At 36.7% G+C, this 22,031-nt stretch overlaps 2 protein-coding genes across 5 annotated transcripts in view; one reads left to right on the forward strand and one right to left on the reverse strand.

The window, feature by feature from the left end:
• Nucleotides 1–22,031, forward strand: part of LOC121863965 (protein abrupt-like) — a 166,274-nt gene that overhangs the window by 17,623 nt on the left and 126,620 nt on the right. For 2 of the 4 annotated variants that reach the window (XM_042362824.1, XM_042362823.1), the window contains exon 2: nt 1,493–1,803. In XM_042362824.1, the coding sequence (XP_042218758.1) occupies nt 1,500–1,803 (304 nt within the window). In that variant the 5' untranslated portion in view covers nt 1,493–1,499. The remainder of the gene's footprint in view (nt 1–1,492; nt 1,804–22,031) is intronic. The other 2 variants (XM_042362826.1, XM_042362825.1) reach the window with 2 other exon arrangements.
• LOC121863967 (CENPB DNA-binding domain-containing protein 1-like) lies at nt 675–1,103 on the reverse strand. Its single transcript, XM_042362828.1, has one exon. The coding sequence runs from the start codon at nt 1,101–1,103 to the stop codon at nt 675–677; it is 429 nt and encodes a 142-aa protein (XP_042218762.1).

Raw genomic sequence — 22,031 nt, forward strand, 5'->3', positions numbered from 1 at the left:
TCAGGCCTTCATATTGTGCATCCAGAAAACAGGCAGCATGCTCATGTCGCGGCTTTGGAATGCACGCGGTTTCTTAGACTTGTATATGAAGCCTGGGTGAATGAGGTGACCCGCAGCATTGCCACAAAATAGCACGGTGCACCTGTCCTTGGCTGCCTTGAATCCTGGTGCACGGCGTTCTTCTTGGGCGATGAAAGTGCGCTGTGGCATCTTTTTTCAGAACAAACCTTTTGGAAAAGAAAATAGTACACCCTGTACTATTATACATATACAGTATCAAAATCATTATAAAAATATAAAAATATTACAGCACACTGTATGGTAAATCACTACGGAATATAAATATAAAAGTTACTGTATAAATATCAGACGCATTTATCCCGTTTTCTCTTACAACACAATACAGTACGTACAGTACAACAGGTATTTGAACATTTTTAAGGTTAAATGTACTGTAGTAATTTATTGTCTTACCTGTTTCATCCATATTCCAAACTTGCTCTGGCTTGTATCCCTGCTCCTCGAGTATTGCTTTCAACTCTGCTGGGAAAGCTTTCGCGGCCATGGTGTCTGCTGACGCACCCTCCCCAGTCATCTTCACATTCTTCAGGCCGAATCGACGCTTGAAATTGTCAAACCACCCCTTGCTGGCTTGGAATGGTGTCGGAGGTGTCTCAGGTTGTGGGGGTAGCAGCACTGGTACTGGGTACGGGTTCCTCAGCTGCAGGCGTGAAGCGTGTGTGTAGAGACTTAGCTTTCTCCTGGATAAGGATAGAGTCCACTACTACACCTTTCCGATGCTGGTCCTCTATCCACAGAAACAAGGCATTCTCCATCTTCACCATTGCCTTCTCCCTCACTTGGCTGACATGCTTAGCACTGCGTGGAGCACTGGCACTTACAGCATCACAGATATCTTTTTCCCTTTTCTTGATGGTACGTACCGTGCTTTCATTCACGTTGTACAGTCGCCCCACAGCAGCGAACGACATTCCCTCCCTTGACTTATTCAACAACTCCACCTTCTCCTGCAGAGTCATCACTTTCTTCTGGCACTTAGGGGTGGCTCCAGCTGGTGTCTTTGATGCTCTTTTAGGGGCCATGGTAAATGTGGGTAGCAAGGGTAGCAACTACAATTCTGATGTTAACACAAGTGTAGTTACAGCGAGACTGACTGAGTGAGGGAGCGCGGAGTGGCGGGGTGGGGTGACGACACGCTATGCGCGTGTGTGTGTGTGTGAGGTTGCGGGAGCGGGCGGTGTCCAGTGTTCGGTGCCTCGCGCGAGTTGAATGGCGCGCGATTTGAATGTACTTCAATTACTTCAATGTACAGAATATTCCTCCGGCGGGGCAATCTACGTATTTGCGAATCCGTGAATGCTAAACCCGCGTATGTGAAGGGCCGACTGTAGAAAGAACATAGATGAAGGACCTATTGTATTATGTTTTATGGTAAATAATATAATGTATTCTAAGCAACTGTATTTTACAGACCTCAGATGATTGCTGCATATTTGGCAAAGCGTAATGCAAGAGGATCATCAAATGTAAATCTAGAAAACAACAGTGGAGGAGGATCTTATGGAGAAGCCAACAATGAAGGAAATTCGTCCTTAATACCAGGTGCTGTGAGCTACACACGTCCCAGATCAAGCCTTAGTTGTGGATCAAATGGGAAAAAATCTGATGGGTCTTGTGGTGAGAATACAAGTCTCCTGGACACACCAGTCCATTCTATGGTTCCTACTCTCTCCCCAACTCACTCATCGCCTCATGCTGGGTCTCTCTCCCCTGGGGCGGCTGGTGAGTGATAATTAACATGTCATCCCCTTTAACTTACCCTAATCCTCTGTCCTAAAATCCCATCCTAAGGACTAATAATTAGGAGTTAGCCTTAAGTCTAAATGTGTCTTGAGTATTTTGTAGTACAGTGGTTGTACATATTTATTTTGAACTAGAGAACTGTGTTATATGTATATCTTAGGTTTCCAACATTTGATCACAATTATTACTAACTTGATGTATATCAGGTGAGTTTTAATACTTGATGTAGGAAGTCAGGTGAGCTCTAACACTTGATGTAAGTCAGGTGAACTCTAACACTTGATGTAGGTCAGGTGATCTCTAACACTTGATGTCAGTCAGATGAGTTCTAACAGTTAATGTATGTCAGGTGAACTCTAACACTTGATTTAGGAGGTCAGGTGATCTCTAACACTTGATGTCACTCAGGTGAGTTCTAACACTTGATGTCGGTCAGGTGAGCTCTAATGCTTGATGTAGGTCAGGTGAACTCTAATGCTTGAACATTTGATGTAGGAGGTCAGGTGAGCTCTAGCATTTTAATGTAGGTCAGGTGAGCTCTTAACACCTGCTGTCGTTTTTTTTTTTTTTTTTACAGGCATTAGCCCACCCGGGCACAGGTCACTGGCCCACATCAGGGCCTGGGGGGCGAAAATATAATAATAATAATAATAATAATAATAATAATAATAATAATAATAATAATAATAATAATAATAATAATAATAATAATAATAATAATAATAATAATAATAATAATAATAATAATAAAAATACGAAAAAAAAAATCAAGAGTGAGAAACGATATACAGTATGTTTGTTGTGTTGCCAAAGTAAGAGAAACAATTGAGACCCCGCAATTGTGTGTGAATGAGGCAGAAAGTCAGATGAGCAACCTGGGACTTGGTCACAATTTTTGTGATGCCATATGGTAGCAGGGTCTACCACTAGACAACACATTATGCTTACAATATCTTCCCAGGCAGTAGTACCTCCCTGTTTGGTAGCAGCCTACTCCCTACTACCTTAAAGGTTAACTCTTAACACTTGAAGTACGAGGTAAGGTAAGCTCTAATTTTATAAAATAAGTCAGGTGATCACTTACATACAAATCTTCTTGGGTTCACTCCCAATTCCTTTACAGCCATGCCTCATACTGAGTGGGTGGACCTGCTGTTTACTCTGCAGTTTTTGCTGAAATTTGCTTGTGTCTTATTATTGAAGCATGATATAAAATGATTTGGCTGATCTGCACATTCCTCAATGTTGGAATTTTTTGAAAGATTATTTAATTGTGAGTGTTGATTTAGGTTTGCTAATAATCCTATTTGGCTACAACTCATGGCTTGACTGGGAACCAACATCACCCAGGCTGACAAGATACATCTGATTTTGCAGTGAGTAATCCAGCCTGCCTTTTGATGGTTTGTTTTCCTTGCCTAATTGGGGTCAGGCTTGGAGTTTGAACAAAACTGGTGTGTGCTTAAATATAATACGTGTTCAGGGAATGTTTAGCCACCTTCCCTTGAGTAGGTGGCTTATGTATGTACAGTACACCCACAAAGCTGTCAGTTTATGTCACATGAAATCTTCACATAAGTAGTTGGGACTAATCTGAAGATAATTAAATCTTCTCAAAAGTAACAATAAACCTAAATGATGTAAATGGAAGCCCAGATTTGAACCTCCTGTACAGAAGACAGAAGAAATTGGATGTCACTGAAACAACTTTGTATCTTGTATGATCCTTAGGTTAGTCTTATAATCTTCCAGGGTTCAACTTCATTCTTTCCTCTTCACTCAATATTTGTACGGGGAGGCAGGCATATTTTAGGGGAGGTGCTCACCCCGGCATTATGTTGAAGAAAAATGACCGTGACCCAGGAAATCCATACTTATGGTATAATATGGTCAACCTTTCTCAGACACAGGAAGTGTAGGTATTGCTGTGGTTTTAAAGCTTGCATCCCTTGGAACTCACAGATTGCCATTAAAAAAAAAATCTGTCTCCCAAAGAACACAGCTTCTCTGATTCAGCTTCTTGACCAAGGAATAATTGCTGTTTTCAATTCATATCACCTCGCTCGCAGTTGTCCATGATCCTCAAGGCACTGGAAGAAGATGGCTAGGTGAGGGTGAAAGTGATGTGGAAAAATTACACCATTGCTGACTGCATAGCAAATGTTAAACCGAGCCAAGATGAAATCACTAGCAAGTGTGTGAACTCTGTTGGAAGGCCCTATGGCCTGAAGCAGTGAATGATTTCACTGGTTTCCCCTCAGTGGAACCCCTGATCACATGCATTGTGCAAGTGGAGAGGGATTTGGTGACATGCAACCAGAAGAAATTAGAGAAGAGCTGCTTAGAAACACCGGAGAAGAGTTAACAAATGAAGAACTGGCCTCTTTACTAAAAGAAGAAGAGCAAGATGATCAGGAACGAGATCTTGGTCCAGTTGATTTAGAGGAAAACATTTAGACATGAGAAAATTTTTTTTTTTACATTCTTCAAGCAAGGAAAAGAAGCACTTCTGGAATTAGACTCATCTCTAGACCGAGCACTGAAGATAAATGGGTGTGGACCAAGTACTAGCACCACTCAATGCAATCTACAAATATCTAAAGCTCCAGAGATCTCAGCTCCCCATCACACTATTCTTCTTCAGAGTTCCCAAAACACCAGCTTCAACTCAATCTTCTGCCACTCCAGCCACCCCTGCATCTCCTGTCACCCCTTCCACTGCTATTGTATCACTCCAACGCCCGGCTATTGTATCACTCTAACGCCCTCCACTTTTTAACTTGTCCTCTGAATATGAGGACGACTCCCAAGCTCTCTCCTCCCCACCACTCTCCCCTGCCATCCCTGCCTCCCCTGTTGAGGCAGACGAGGGTGAGGGGCAGTGAACATCATCACCAAGCATCATCACCGCCATCATCTTCATCACCAACATCAACTTCATAGTCATCATCTTCATCAACATCATCATAAACATCATTCACCTTACCTATGGCAAGAGAAGAGTTGGCAAGGGGTCATGAGGCAGGGGGAGAGTTGCCAGGGATCAAGAGAAGTCAACACCTTAGTACAGTACACAGTATTTGTTATTTCATGTTTATGTTTATTTAATTGTTTTATTTCATGTTTATTATATTGTCATGCCCTTCATTATATGGGGGCTATACTAATCATCATTGTCATCATAGCAAGAAGATCCAGGATGAATGGTGAATGTTCAGATATTCATACAGTATAGGTGGTTGTATTGTGGCATTTAGACTGACATAGGCTTAACTAGCCATCGCCAGATGCGCTATTGACAAATTTTTCACTGCTTCCACACTGACGATCATCTCCCATACAGAATACTACACAACTATGCTCTTCATATTATTTTATAGTTTTATACAGGTTGAAGCTCCCTAACCCGGTACTCTATTATCCGGCACCTCCCGTCGTCCAGCAAAATTTTAGTTTGCCGGACAGCCGCTAGTACCCACCGGCGCTAGTATCCATGGTTTGGCATACCCTTTGTTTACATCTGGTCCTCATGGAATTTGGTGCATTCCTCGATATTTCAAGTGTTTCTGTAATATTTCACTTGTTATTTACCCTTATGCCTCCTAAGCATATTTATTTTATTATTTCATTTACTGTACAGTTATTTTTTCTTCTTTACAGGTGAACATCACCAATTTATGTACAGGTACCATAACTATTTTGTCATTTTAAGTGCAGAATGATAATTATTGTTTATCTATTTTTGTTTATTACAATTACACTGTGCAGTAGAACGTGGATATAATATGAGATATGTTCCAAGAGAGGTCGCTTTAAACCGAATTCGCACTAAATCGAAGTGTTGTTTCAATGGAATAATTTAGTTTGGTTCTTGAGAGAAACACAAAATACTAAAAGGACTGACAGTCTACCCAGATGCACCTCAGCCCATCTCCTAAAATAAACAAAACATTGTTTTCTGTAGTATTATGTTAAAACAAACACTCATAAATCAACACAGCTAAAATTAAGGGATGCAAAATGGTCTGTTTACTGGCAGGGAAGATGGGGGAGAGGGAGGGAGGTGAGGTGATATGTTTGACAGTTGATGCCAAGGTCTAGTGCTTATTTATTTACCTGTACTTAAGAGTGACTTAAAGTGTTTCTCTTATAAAATGTCACTGAACTGATCGGGGAGAATATAATTAATATTGCTGGAATTCTTATAAGATAGTGATTAATTTGAATATAAACATGCAATAGCTCGCATTAGACATACAAAGAGAAAAAATTATTATCTCATGTGTAAAATACATAACGTTTATAATCAAATTATTCGCTGTCTTGCAAGGATTCCAGCAATGCAAATTATATTCTGCTAACTTTAGTCTGTGATATTATATAAGATAAAAACTGGGTTGGGGGGGGAAGGGAGGAAGGGGAGGTGACAGTGACATGCTTGATAGTTGGCGCCGAAGGTCTAGTGAAGTATTTATTTGTTTATTTATGTCCTTAAGGTTGAGTTTTTCTTTTATGCTTGTAAAATGTCACAGAAGTAACTGAGGAGAATATAATTTACATTGCTGGAATTCTTATAAGATAGTGATTAATTTGGATATAAACATGTTATAGTTTGCACGAGACAAAAATTTTAGTAATCATTTAGTACATTATTTTGAATACAGTGGCCCCTCGGTTAACAAGCACAATCCGTTCCAGCAGGTTGCTCGTTAACCGAAAATCTTGTTAACCGAAACCATTGTTTCAATGGGCTTTTGGGTAATTGGTTCCAGCTCACCGAAAATTGCCTAAATTCAACAAAAAAGGTAGAAAAGTTCACTTACTTTCAGGTGTGTATGTAGAAGGCTCCTGGATGATGATGATGATGATGATGATGATGATGATGATGATGTTGATGTGAATTTGAAGTGGAAGGTGGAGGAGGAGAAGGGAGAAGAGAAGGCAGTGGAGGTGGAGGAGAAGCATTTTACTGCTTCTTGGAAGGTGAGTCACCTTCCATGAAAATGTCAGGAACCTCTGGACTGACAGATTCTCCACCATGAACATCCTCTCTCCTTCTTGAAGTGGAAGGCTGAGGGATAGCATCTTGTTCCCTCTGCCTTTTACTGAAGAAAGTGTCAATTGTGGTCTGTGGGGCATCTCTCCTCCTCACCATTAACTTATGTTTAAAAAAGGAGACCATTGAGTCCTCAACATGACACAAAGTTAGTTCAGTCTTTTCCACATCTGGGTGCTTTGAAGCCAGTTCCCTGAACTTCTCCCAGTGGTAAATCACATCTTTCAACTCTTTAGTTGACATATGGTCATCACTTTCAATTTCCTCCTCACCACTGTCAACCTCTACCTGTAACATCTCATCCAGTTGCTTCAAGTTATCAGGAGTAAGTTCCTCCTCATCAGACATCACAAGCTCTTCGACATCATCCTCTTCCACTTCAAGGCCCAATGACTGACCAATGGACACAATCTCCTGGTCCAACTCTGTTTCTTCCTCAAATCCCTCAAAATCATGGACTACTGATGGCCACAGTGCTTTCCATGAAGAATTGAGGGATCTAGTGGAGACTTCTTGCCATAATGACACAATCAATTATACAGCCTCCAGGATGTTGAATTGTGTCTTCCAGAACTGTCTTAGTGTTAGTTCAGGATCATTGGAAGTTGCCTGATGACACCTCCTAAACATTTTCGTCATGTACAACTTCTTGTAGTTGCTGATCACATTCTTGTCCATTGGCTGTATGATTGATGTAGTGTTGGGAGGCATAAACAACACTTTCACAGTCAAATTGATACTTCAAATTTTTGGCAAGTTCAGGGTCATGACCAGGCGCATTATCCATAAGGAGAAGAGCCTTTAAAGGGAGTTTATTGGTGGTTAGGTAGCTCTTGACAGAAGGGCAAAACACATCAACAGCCCATTCATTAAAGAGCTGTCTTGTCACCCATGCCTTACGGTTGGATTTCCAATAAACTCCAATCCTTGTTCTTACCACTTTCTGTTGCTTGAACACCCTGGGGTTTTCAGAGTGGTAGACAAGCATAGGCTTCAGTCGGAAATCCCCTGAAGCATTGGCACCAAGCAATAGAGTGAGACGGTCTTTCATGGGTTTATACCCAGGTAAAGAGGCTTCATCTCTGATGAATGTTCTTTTGGGCATCTTTTTCCAGAACAGCCCAGTTTCGTCCACATTGAACACTTGCTGTGGAAGATAATTTTCTTCTTCCATCAGTTCTTTAAATTCCACTAAAAACTTTGCTGCCCCTTCCTTATCAGCACTAGCAGCTTCACCATGCCTAACAACACTTAAAATGTCACTTCTTTTCTTAAATTTTTCGAACCAGCCTTTGCTGGCCCGAAAATCTTCAAATTCTGTGCCTGAAGAACCAGGTTGATCTGTCTTTAAAGGTTCGTAAATCTCCCTAGCTCTTTCACAAATTAATTCAGTAGAAACTGAATCACCTTTCATCTGTTTTTCCCTAATCCAGATGAGAAGTAACCTCTCAGTTTCTGCAATTAGGGATCTACTTTTAAGCACTCTGGTAGATTTGTCTCTCACTTTCACTTCTTTAAATTTGTCTTTCTGTGCAAGAATTGTCGACACAGTTGATGTCGACATGCCATATTCTTTGCATAGTGCATTTGTTCTAATGCCTTGTTCATGTTTTTTTTATAATTTCCTGCTTGGTTTGGATTGAAATCGCTTTTCTTGATCTCTTAGGCCCCATGCTGGATTCAAACAATGTCAACACGTGATCTCTTAGGTATAAACTTGCTGTAAATGAAGAATATTTTCTTTAAAATAACACTGCACTGCACTATATATTGTCAATATGTAAAATAAATTTCAAAATGACCAATAAGTTGCTTGGAAACACAGAAAAAAGCATTTAGTTGAAGAGAGTCTCAAGCAAGATGTTACCTCCAGTGAAAACAGAGAGAGACTAACGCCTGTTTGCTGTGTTAAGAGGCTGGATGGCGCGCATAAAACTAATCACTTTACCTTCAATTATTTTCAATAATTGTTAAAATGACTAAGAAATTTAATATTAAACTTTTAAAATTATTGAATAGTATAAACTTCTTGATATTTACTAAAATAGTAAGGAATTTAAGCCCTAGAACCGATTACTGCAGTGGCGGACTAATACTAAAGCTGGTTGACCGCCAAGTGCAAGCGAAAACTTGTTGAGGTTGGCACCTAAGAAACTTGTTAACCGAGGGATTGCTCGTTAACCGAAGTTAAGAATCTTATGGGAGGTAACTCGTTAACTGAAATCTCGTTAACCGAAGCGCTCGTTAACCGAGGGATCACTGTACATGTACAGTACAGCTTTGCCCTTAGGACAGTGTAGCGTGCCCAGAAAAACATTAGGCGCAAAATTTTAAATATGATTCACCAGATTGGCGCATCAATAATACTATGTATTTTACAAAGACCACCTGTGCTTCGGAAAATTCTATAGTCCGGCTCCGGTCAGGTTCAAAGGGTTCCGGATTAGGGAGGTTCAACCTGTAGTATATAATTTTTTTAATAAATAAGTCATATTAGAGTATTGAAATTATTTTTCCATAACTTTTATAGTTTTATTACATGTAACAATGGCAACTGCATTACCATCTCTCATAGACCACAGCTGACTGTCATACGTATTATGTTTCGAGTTACTGTACGTACACACACTAAAAATATATTCTGCACCCTTGGCTCTGAAACCACCTGCATTGATCACTGCGACAGAAGCCGTGATGAGTGTTATCAGATTTCATGGTCTGGTGTGTCATATTGTATACCGTATATCACGGCCTATAAGGCGGCGGGGTGCATAAGACGCCCCCCCCAAATTTCCATTTAAAAAGTAGCCTTTGAGCTCTATTTGCTGTATAAGACCAGTACCCCAAATGTGACACTTACCCACTGACTCAGTAGTCCTTTACCAACCATCCTTGATTTTTTAAAATAAGGCCAATTCACTTCAAGTAATGTCATCAAATTATACCCGCTGGTGTAGTGTAAACACTAGTGACGTCACTGAAGCGTCTGCTATTTACCGATAACTGGAACTAATGTCGGTATCGAGTAAAATTTTTCCATTTACTTTAAATGGATTTACCGATTTATTTGTTTATTTATTTATTTATTTATAATATACTGTAACATATTAAACACACTGCAAGTATTTTCTTTCATTTATACGCTTGCTTCACACGAGACGATCGGTGGTGGGAGTGTTCCCTCGTCTCGGTGGTGTGGCTGTGTTCCGACTATTTATACAACGTGGTTCAACAGCAACCACCGTATTCTAATTGTGGTGTTTCATTAGGATTTGAGTGAAAAAGGTTACCAGTATGTACTTACTACATACATTTATTACACATATATATATATATATATATATATATATATATATATATATATATATATATATATATATATATATATATATATATATATATATATATATATATATATATATATATATATATATATATATATATATATATATATATATATATATATATATATATACTGAATATACTATGTACAAAAAATGAATGTTCAATGAATTATTTATGGTGCATTAGGGTACTGGCCACTTCAGATGGGCTATAAATAGCCTTGTTATCTCCCCTCCATCTCACCCTGAGCCAGACCGAAGCGTCTTGGTAAATAATATGTTTGCTTATTTTCCATTTACTTTAAATAGATTTACCGAATTATTTGTTTTATTTATTTATTTATAATATACTGTAATATATTAAACACACTGTATTTATTTTCTTTAATTTATAAACTGTTTTGCGACAAAGGAATGTTCTCCAGTAGTGACGTCACTTGAGCGTCTGTAATTAACCGTCGATAGTTTCAAGAATTAATGCACTCATTTACTGAATATTCTTTGTAAGAAAATAAAATTTAAATCAATTATTTATAGGAGATAAATATTATTATGAGTAAATATACCGATACCGGTATGCATTACTGACCACTTCCACGGCTAAAAATAGCCCAATCTCGCGGTCACTTTCCCTTTCTTGTCTCCTCACTGGCAAATGGGGGGGGGCGTGGGGAGGGGTGTGTGATGATAGCTGTGTTTATTACAGGGGTATAAATCTCTTTTACGGTATGTTAGACAGGTTTATAATACATTTTTATTATTTTAATATACCGGTAATCTTAATTTGAATCCAGCTTGCCAAACGTAAGTTTCAGTATAAAATAATTAGTGGTAAGACCTTGTGAGTGGCTTACGATGTTTTCATCACCACTCTTGACACACTAAACCACAATATTTAAGAGGTAAGAATTTTAAACTTGGTGGTTTAGACGACCCCCTAACTTTGGGCAGATTTTTTTAATGTTCAAATTTCGTCTTATAGGCCGTGATATACGGTAACCCCGTATAGGTGCAGCATGATCTTTCAGTGAGTGTACATATGTTTCAACAGCATAATGAAATAAAATTATTTCTGGCAGCATTAATGATAATTAAATTTTATGTCTTAAGCTTTATTTTACTTTTTATGACATAACAATAAATATTGCTTTGACTGAACTAGCCACAGTCTCCCTAAACTGAAATAGGCCTAACCAGCCTAGTTGCCAGATGTATTGTTGACAACTTCTCACTGCTTCCACACTGATGCTCACCTCCTACACGGAATACGCACCCATGCTCTTCATATTTCATATTTTATAGATTTACATTATATTTTCTGTATTTCTAAGTCCCATTAGAGCAGGTCTGTGCAAACTGTGGCCCGACAGCCACATGCGGCCTTTGAAGCCTGTCAGTGCAGCTCACTTCTGAAATTACCATGAACCCTGTCTGTGGTCCCCACACTCTAGGCTTAACATTCAATACATTGGCGTACATGATCACTTCTACAACCTGTAAAGTGTGACGCCTCATTAGTGGTGCAAAGAAACTGAATACCCAGGAGTTATGAGAAGTTACATATGTAATAATTATGTTATAGTACTATAGCAATTTTGAAAAGTGGAAGATCAGTGTAATAAATGGTATCAAGATTCAGCGATCACACTGGTAATACTATTATATCAAATGACTCCAAGTTGCAGTTGCCTTTATTTTTTTTCAATCCAGAATGCAACATCTAGGGAAGTAAATGCCTAGCATTAACTCGCCAGGTCAACATACAGGCAATAAAAACATCTAATAATTACTTAATACGTAATATTAGGACAACACGTCGCTACCTGGCATTTAATTGCAATTCTCAAAACCCCCTCCCTCACCCCTCCAGCACACGCATTGCTACCGTCATCTTCTTGCCTGGGGAATCAGCTGTAAAAACGCACAAAGAAGGCTCTGCTAATTTGTGTTGTAATAACGGAAATATTAAGTGCCACGAGGATTTGATTTTTGGTATTTATACATCTTAGCACGATGAGGAAATCGAATGACTTTTATTTTGATTATGTCTCTCAGATATTGTGTTTGGAACAATTTTTTATACGGTCTGGTCAAGAATGGCGACCGCGGATCTTCTTCTATCTATGAAGACAGTCGATCTATATTGACAAATATCCTCTCATTTCAAGTCACTTAGTGAATATATATACAGTGACCCCTCGGTTAACGAACACAATTCGTTCCAGAAGGTCGTTCGTTAACCGAATCCATTGTTTCAATGGGATTTTGGGTAATTGGTTCCAGCTCACCGAAAATTACATGCAAAGTAAAAATAAATGCAGTAAAGTACACTTACTTTGAGGTGTGTACGTAGAAGGCTCCTAGTTGATGATGATGATGATGATGGAAATTAGAAGTGGGGTGGAGGAGAAGGAAGTGGGGGTGGAAGAGAAATCACCCCATGCTTCATGCCATCATTTCACCCATAAAATTTTAAGTTCAATAAGTGTAATTCAAGATTACTTTTTTTAAATCAACACTGCACTGCACTATATATTGTCAATATGTAAAATAAATTTCAGGAATGACCAATAATTGTACTGTAAAAATGTAAAAATAGTTTATGTTCAAGAGAGCCACAAGCCAGATGTTACCTCTACTGACCAGAGATACAAACTAACGCCTTGCTGGGTGAGTCAAGTGGCTCATTCGCGCACCAAAAACTAGTTTCCTGTACTGCAATTATGTTAAATAAGTGTTAAAATGACTAAAAATTTTAATATAAAACTTGGAAAATTATTGACTAGTACAACCTTCTTGATATTTACTCAAATGGGAACGAATTTAAGCCCTAGAACCGATTACTGTATTGGCGGACTAATATTCCAGCTGGTGAGCAGGCGAAAACATGTTGACATGATTTCGTAAAAATTTCGTAAACCGAATTAAAGATTCTTATGGAAGGTAATTCGTTAACCGAAATTTCGTTAACCAAGGCATTCGTTAACCGAGGGATCACTGTGTGTATATATATATATATATATATATATATATATATATATATATATATATATATATATATATATATATATATATATATATATATATATATATATATATATATATTACACACACACAGCTAGACCCCGACTTACGACGGGGTTAGGGACCCAAATCCAGGTCGTAAGTCCGACATAGATAAAAAATCTACAATGAAATACAGTACAGTAAAAGTAATGAATAATGAGGAATGGATACAGTACAGTGAAAGTAATAAATAATGAGGAATGGATACAGTGTGACTGAGCACTTACCTTTAATGTAGTCAGCTGAATGCACATGGGGCCCCCATAATTTTCTAATTATACATGGAGACTACATTAACTGGAAACGTTTCGGTATAGAAAATGCGTGCGTCATTTAAAAAAAAAAATTAATTTAAAAAAAATCTGAGGCGGTCGTAAGTCCCGACGGTCGTAAGTCCAGCAGTCGTAAGTCGGGGTGTAGGTATATATATATATATATATATATATATATATATATATATATATATATATATATATATATATATATATATATATATATATATATATATATATATATATATATATATATATATATATACATATACATATACATATATATATATATATTATATATATATATATATATACATATATACATATACAGTATTACCCTCGCTATGTTTCACTACTTATTTCTCATATACGCTGTGCCTCGCAGAACCGAACTTTCACTTTCCATGTTCATCTACCTCATATGCCAGTGAAGCATAATTTTTTTATTATTTAGCTCATAAAATTCATACAAATTACTGCAGAATATAATTTACATTGCTGACTTACAATTTGATGATCATTTTGAATATAAACATCATAGATTTTGCATTAGACATACAAATTTTAGATCTAATGTTTACTCTGAGTAAATATGTTATCTTTTGTGCAAAATATATGACATTTATATTCAAAATGTTCCTGGTCTTACAAGGAATCCAGCAATGTCAATTATATTATCCTAACTTTAGTCTGAGGTATTATTTGTTACTAAAAGTTAAAATTAGTTTACCCAATATTTCTCTGGTAGGGAGGAAGGTGGGGAGGGTTGGGAATCAACCATCACCATCTGGCCGTTGGAAGAGGGGAGGCAATTTGGGGTACTTTGATTGACAGATAGTGTCGAAGAATATTTTTTTTTATTAACTGAAGATATTGGTTTTAGCTCATAAATTCATACAAATTACTGGACCAGAATATAATTTACATTGCTGGAATTCTTACAATATGATGGTCATTTTGAATATAAACATCATGGATTTTGCATTAGACATACAAATTTTAGATCTAATGTAATAATTTGGTTTACACAAAGCAAGTATTTTATCTTTTGTGCAAAATATATGAAGTTTACATTCAAAATATTCCCTGACCTGCAAGGAATCCAGAAATGTCAATTATATTATCCTAACTTTAGTCTGAGGTATTATTTATTACTAAACGTTAAAATCTAGTGTTTCACCCAATCATTTCTCAGAGAGGTAGGGGCCATGAGCTGGGAAGAGTGGGGGATTTGAGTCTATTATTTGAATGGACATTAACCTGGGACTTTATTTCTCTTAAATATTAATTGTGTGAGCATACCTCATATAAAATTTAGATGTTATTTTTACTACAACATTGGTATTGTGTCGGAAAAAAGTGGAGTTTGGGTCGGCCAGTCTCTATTGGAATTAATCCCATATGTTCTGTTGTTCCATTTACTGATTTCACTTTCCGGGTACCTTGTGGGTTCAATTGACCGCTTAAATGTACATGTATATATATATATATATATATATATATATATATATATATATATATATATATATATATATATATATATATATATATATATATATATATATATATATATATATATATATATATATATATATATATATATATATATATATATATATATATATATATATATATATATATATATATATATATATATATATAAAGCTAGATATATATACAGTGACCCCTCGTTTAATGAACACCTCGGTTAACGTAATTTCGATTAACGAACTGCCTTCCATAAGGATCTTCAATTCGGTTAACGAAAAAAAATTCGGTTAACGAAGTTCTTAAGAACCGACCTCAACATGTTTTCGCTTGCACTGACTGGGCAACCAGCTTTAGTATCAGTCCGCCAATACATTAATCGGTTCTAGGGCTTAAATTTCTTACTATTTTAGTAAATATCAAGAAGTTTATACTATTCAATAATTTTAAAAGTTTAATATTAAATTTTTAGTCATTTTAACAATTATTGAGCATAATTGAAGGTAAAGTGACTAGTTTAATGCGCGGCATCCAGCCTCTTAGCACAGCAAACAGGAGTTAGTTCTCTCTGTTTTCACTGGAGGTAACATCTTGCTTGAGACTCTCTTCAATTAAACGCTTTTTTTCTGTGTTTCCAAGCAAATTATTGGTCATTTTGAAATATATTTTACATATTGACAATATATAATGCAGTGCAGCGTTGATTTAAAGAAAATAATCTTGAATTACACCAAGAGAGCTAAAATTTTATGGGTGAAATGGCGCCATGGGGTGACTTCTCTTCTTTCTTCTCCTCCACCCCCATTCTAAATCCCATCATCATCACCATCATCATCCAGGAGCCTTCTACATACACACCTCAAAGTAAGTGAACTTTTCTACCATTTTTGTTGAATTTAGGAAATTTTCGGTGAGCTGGAACCAATCACCCAAAAACCCATTGAAACAATGGTTTCGGTTAACGAACTTTTCGGTTAACGAACGACCTTCTGGAACGGATTGAGTTCGTTAACGGAGGGACCACTGTATGTATATATATACATATATATATAATATATATATATATATATATACTATATATATATATATATATATATATATATATATATATATATATATATATATATATATATATATATATATATATATATATATAAGGGGCGCTTGTGGTAGAAGCGGTACCGCTCTTGCCTCGCAAGCAAGATGTCACGGGTTCGATTCCCGGGCAAGCGGAAGTTGTTTGGACACTCTTCCTAGCCCCCTTGGTCCCTGTTCACCTAGCAGTAAAGTAGGTACCTGTTGTAAATCGAAAGGTTGCGAATTCGTATTCAGGGAAAGTTGTTGGAGCTTCTAAACTTGAACTGACACAATCCGGAGGAGTGGTGACCCGAGGATCACACACCCAACACAGACAAAACCAAATACGTGCGCTATGCGCTAACCAAATAAACGCAGTCGTGTAAAGCCACGGCACTATCTCTCCCACTACAATTCCCTTCCTAACCTCCTGCTCCTTCCTCTGTCATCTTCCCCGCTCTGACTTTCGCTACCAACAACTTTTTTGGAGCTTCTAAACTTGAACTGAACTATATATATATTTATATTATATATATATATATATATATATATATATATATATATATATATATATATATATATATATATATATATATATATATATATATATATATATATATATATATATATACATATACAGCTAGACCCCGACTTACGACGGGGTTGGGGACCCAAATCCAGGTCGTAAGTCCGAATGGTCGTAACTCCGACATAGATAAAAAAAAATTAATAAAAAATCTACAATGAAATACAGTACAGTGAAAGTAATAAATAATGAGGAATGGATTCAGTGTGACTGAGCACTTACCTTTAATGTAGTCAGCTGAATGCACATGGGGCCCCCATAATTTTCTAATTATACATGGAGACTACATTAACTGGAAACGTTTCGGTATAGAAAATGCGTGCGTCATTTGAAGAAGAAAAAAAAAATAGAAAAAAAAAAAAAATAGTCACAACTGCGGCGGTCTTAAGTCCCGATGGTCGTAAGTCAAAGCAGTCGTAGGTCGAGGTCTAGATTTCGCATATACGCGGTGCCTCGCCAGAACTGAACTTTCACTTAACGCGGTTCATCTACTCATATACGCGGGAAGCGGCACGGGCATGATGTGCACAAGGTCGCCCAGTCATCAAAACATTACCGAGTTCTTCACCCGCCACCCACCACAGCCGGCCCAAGTCAGTGATAGTGATAATTATAGTGAGGATATGGACTTATATGGGCTTTGAGGGGTTTGACAAAGAGGCCCTGCAAGCCTCTGTGGTGGATAGTGATATAATTGATACAAGTGATACAGGTGAGGGCCAATAATCTGCCCTCTGCCTCGGAACCAACCCCCCATCCCCGTGTGCCCAGCCATCTTTTCTACTAATGTAAGTGTTGAAAAACCTAATATTATTGATATTTCTCTTAATTATTAATTGTGTGTGCATACCATTATAAAGTTAAGATAATATTTTTACTACAACATAGTTGTGTGTCGTCAAAAAGTTGGGTTTGGGGGTCGGCCCGGTCTCTATTGGAATTAATCCCATATGTTCTGTTGTTCACTTAACACGGTACCCTGTGGGTTCAATTGACCGCGTTAAGCGGGGTACTACTGTATATATGCTGATAACCACAAGGAAAGAAGAAAACACGAAGTTCCCAAGCGCTTTCATGTAATTCACATCTTCAGGGGTGAGTACAGACTAAGGAGAAGTACAAAACAAGGTGTATATATACAGAGGAGGATGAGATCAGGTCCACAATGGTCATGTATTAGGTAATGACCCTACTAATCTTTAAAAAGCACCGCAACGGTCAGTAGTCAGGTCAGAGGGTAAGGTGACCCAACCTTCTCACTTGGTTACAAATCTTCTTAATTCCAAAATTGTCCAGTTTGTACATGCCATTACTCAAATTCATGTTGACTGCTTCGGTATGTTTAATGAGACTAGATTCTATAATGTTCCTACTGTCAATTGAATTACAAGGTAATATTGAGAGGCATTATCCCAGTCAATGCAATGCTTATTATCCCTCAGATGAACAAACAGAGCATTGGATTCCTGGCCTGTCCTAACACTATATTTATGTTGTTTAAGTCTAGTTACAAGATCTTTACCTGTCTGGCCTAAGTGAAACATACTACATTCCTTGAAAGGAAATTTATAAATGCAACCAATTGTGTTGTTGGGGGAGTTCTTGATTAACATTTGTTTAACAGTGCATGAGTTTTAAATGCCACGTTGACGTTCCAGGTTTTTAGTTGTAAAGGAATTTGAGAGAAATTTTTGTGAAATGGTAATACTAAGAGATTCTTATGGTCATGGGTGGGTTTGGGATCAGTTCTATAAAAAGATTTCTTAGTAATGTTCAGGCATTTGTCTTTGAAAGATCTAGGGTATTTAAGGTTTGAGCCAATATTATAGATATATTTATATTCCTCATCAATGAATTCCGGGCTGCAAATTCTCAAAGCACGTAAAAACATTGTTGAAAATACTGACTGTTTGACTCTATTATGGTGGGCAGAATAATAATGAATGTATGAACACACATTAGTAGGTTTTCTGTAAATACTGAACTTAAAGGTGTTACCTATTCTGTGTATCAGACAGTCTAGGAATGGCAATTTACAGTCATGCTCTAATTCTACAGTGAATTTGATCGAGGGGGCTAAGTTATTAAGTTGTGGCAGGAAAGCTTTTAGGTCCTCATTACTTGGCCAGAGACATAATACATCATCTACATATCTAAACCAGACTGCTGAAGGTGGTAAAATATTACTTAATAGTTTCTTTTCAAAGAATTCCATATATAGGTTGCTTAATACAGGTGAGAGTGGATTACCCATTGCCAGACCAAATTTTTGAGCATAATATTCTCCATTGAATTCAAATTTACAATCCTTAATACATAGTTTGATGAGTTCGATGAAGTCGTCTTTCGAGACGGGCAATGAAATATTATCCAGGGAATCTATGAGGAACTCTAGTAAATCATCAACTGGGACCTTTGTAAAGAGTGATGTTACATCAAAACTGACCAGTTTAAAATCATAATTAATATGTAAGTTATTGAGTTTATCAACCAAATCCATATTATTCTTAATATTAGAGTTAGAAATGTTGCCAACTAGGGGATTTAGTAAAGAAACTAGCCATTTAGATAATTTATAAGAGATTGACCCAACTGAGCTAATGATGGGTGTTGCTGGGTTATTAGGCTTGTGGGTCTTAATTACACCGTACATGTATGGCATTGGAGGGGACGTTGAAGTAAGATGTTTAATGAGAGTAGCTTTGCCTCTCAATAGAGACTTCAGTTTCTGGGTTAGTTTCTTTACTAAATCCCCTAGTTGGCAACATTTCAGAAATAAATATGGAAATGTAATATTTTTGCTAAATGACATACTATTATTACAGTGGAAAGTGGAATAAAATCATGACGAAAACAATGACTTTCGCTTTTCTTTTGTTGTTCAAAAGATTTTACCGTATCGCTTTTGAATGGTTTCCAGTTAAAAAACTGTTGTATTACAATAATATTCTATCTAATTCACTTGAATAAATACCTAATACCATATTTCTGAATATTTTCATGAAAATCCATCATTTTTTCCTTGTCATCCATCCTTTGGCTGCCAGTTTAAGATTTTCAGTTTAAAATTTTAATTTCAAATATTTTTTTCCCCAAATCGTTTTACAATACTGTAGGTAAAACAGTTTACTATTGTGTAAACCCCACAGAAAAAAATTAACAAATGGAGACACCAAAAATGTAAAAAAAAAAAAAAAATGCTGTGTCTGACTTGCAACACTGTTGGTAGGGTCAGGTGGTTCTAACAGCATCCTGCCAGTACCCGGAAATCAAATTTATAACAGTGTCTAACCTCAATTACTGTAGTTTTGTAGTTTATCTGATATACAGTTTTACCCCGCCTAACGCGGTTTCATAGCGTTTTCGCATATCTGCGGTGCCTTGCCAAAGCTGAACTTTCACTTAACGGTTTTCACATATCACCGTGAGTGTCGAGACGCTATTTTTAGATTTGCCCACCCTCCACCCTGCCTGATTGCATGTTTTAGCTCATAAAATTCATACAAATTACCAGGCCAGAATATAATTTACATTGCTGGAATTCTTATAATTTGGTGATCATTTTGAATATAAACATCATATATTTTGCTTTAAACTTACAATTTTTAGATAAAAATTTTTCTCTAGGTAACTATGGTATCTTTTGTGCAAAATATATGACATTTATATTCAAAATATTCCTGGTCTTCAAGAATCCAGCAATGTCAATTATATTATCCTAACTTTAGTTTAGGTATTATTTATTAAAATTTAGTGGTTATCCCACATCTCCTTGGGACGTTGGTGGGGGGTGGGGAGGAGGGACCAACTGACCATCTGTTACCCTGTGAAGAATCATTATTTTTTATTAACTGAAGATATTTGTTTTAGCTCATAAAATTCATACAAATTCCGGTCAGAATATAATTTACATTGCTGGAATTCTTATAATTTGGTGATCATTTTGAATATAAACATCATAGATTTTGCTTTAAACTTACAATTTTTAGATAAAAATTTTCTCTAGGTAACTATGGTATCTTTTGTGCATATGACATTTATATTCAAAAATATTCCTGGTCTTACAAGAATCCAGCAATGTCAATTATATTATCCTAACTTTAGTTTGAGGTATTATTTATTAAAATTTAGTGGTTATCCCACACATCTCCTTGGGGCGGTTGTGGGGGTGGGGAGGAGGGACCAACTGACCATCTGTTACCCTGTGAAGAATTATTATTTTTTATTAACTGAAGATATTTGTTTTGCTCATAAAATTCATACAAATTACCGGTCAGAATATAATTTACATTGCTGAATTCTTATAATTTGGTGATCATTTTAATATAAACATCATAGATTTTGCTTTAAACTTACAATTTTTAGATAAAATTTTTCTCTGAGGTAACTATGGTATCTTTTGTTGCAAAATATATATTTATATTCAAAATATTCCTGGTCTTACAAGGAATCCAGCAATGTCAATTATATCTAACTTTAATCTGAGGTATTATTTAATACTAAATGTTAAAAACTCTGGAAGGGAGGATTGGTGGGGGTGGGGGGAGGTTGGGACTGACCCTTGTGATTGAGAAGGCAAGGTGGGGTACTTTGATTGACAGATAGTTAATAAGTGATTATTTTTTTATTAACTGAAGATATTTGTTTTAGCTCATAAAATTCATACAAATTACCCGGTCAGAATATAATTTACATTGCTGGAATTCTTATAATTTGGTGATCATTTTGAATATAAACATCATATATTTTGCTTTAAACTTACAATTTTAGATAACATTTTTCTCTAGGTAACTATGTTATTTATCTTTTGTGCAAATATATGACATTTATATTCAAAATATTCCTGGTCTTAAAGGAATCCAGCAATGTCAATTATATTTCTAACTTAGTTTGAGGTTATCACACATCTCCTTGGGACGGTTGGTGGGGGGTGGGGAAGGAGGAGGGACGACCGACCATCTGACAACTGTGTAGTGTGTGAGAGGGGAGAGTCGAGTCCATTGAATGGACATTAACTTGGCGACTGTATTTCCTATTTCTCTTAAGTATTAATTGTGTGCATGTACCATCATAAAATTAAGATGTTATTTTTACTACAACATAGGTATGTGCCTTCAAAAAGTGGAGTTTGGGGGTCGGGCCGGTTTCTATTGGAATTAATCCCATATGTTCTGTTGTTCACTTAACGCGGATTTCACTTAACGCGGGACCCTCTGGGTTCAATTGACCGCGTTAAGTGGGGTACAACTGTAGGCAATATGAACTAAAAAATACCAGTTAAAGTGAGAAATTGGAAGAGAATAAACAAGAAAGATGTC

Source organism: Homarus americanus, unplaced genomic scaffold (genome assembly GCF_018991925.1).
Source record: "Homarus americanus isolate GMGI-L3 unplaced genomic scaffold, GMGI_Hamer_2.0 scaffold26352, whole genome shotgun sequence".
In the NCBI taxonomy this organism is placed as follows: Eukaryota; Metazoa; Arthropoda; class Malacostraca; order Decapoda; family Nephropidae; genus Homarus; species Homarus americanus.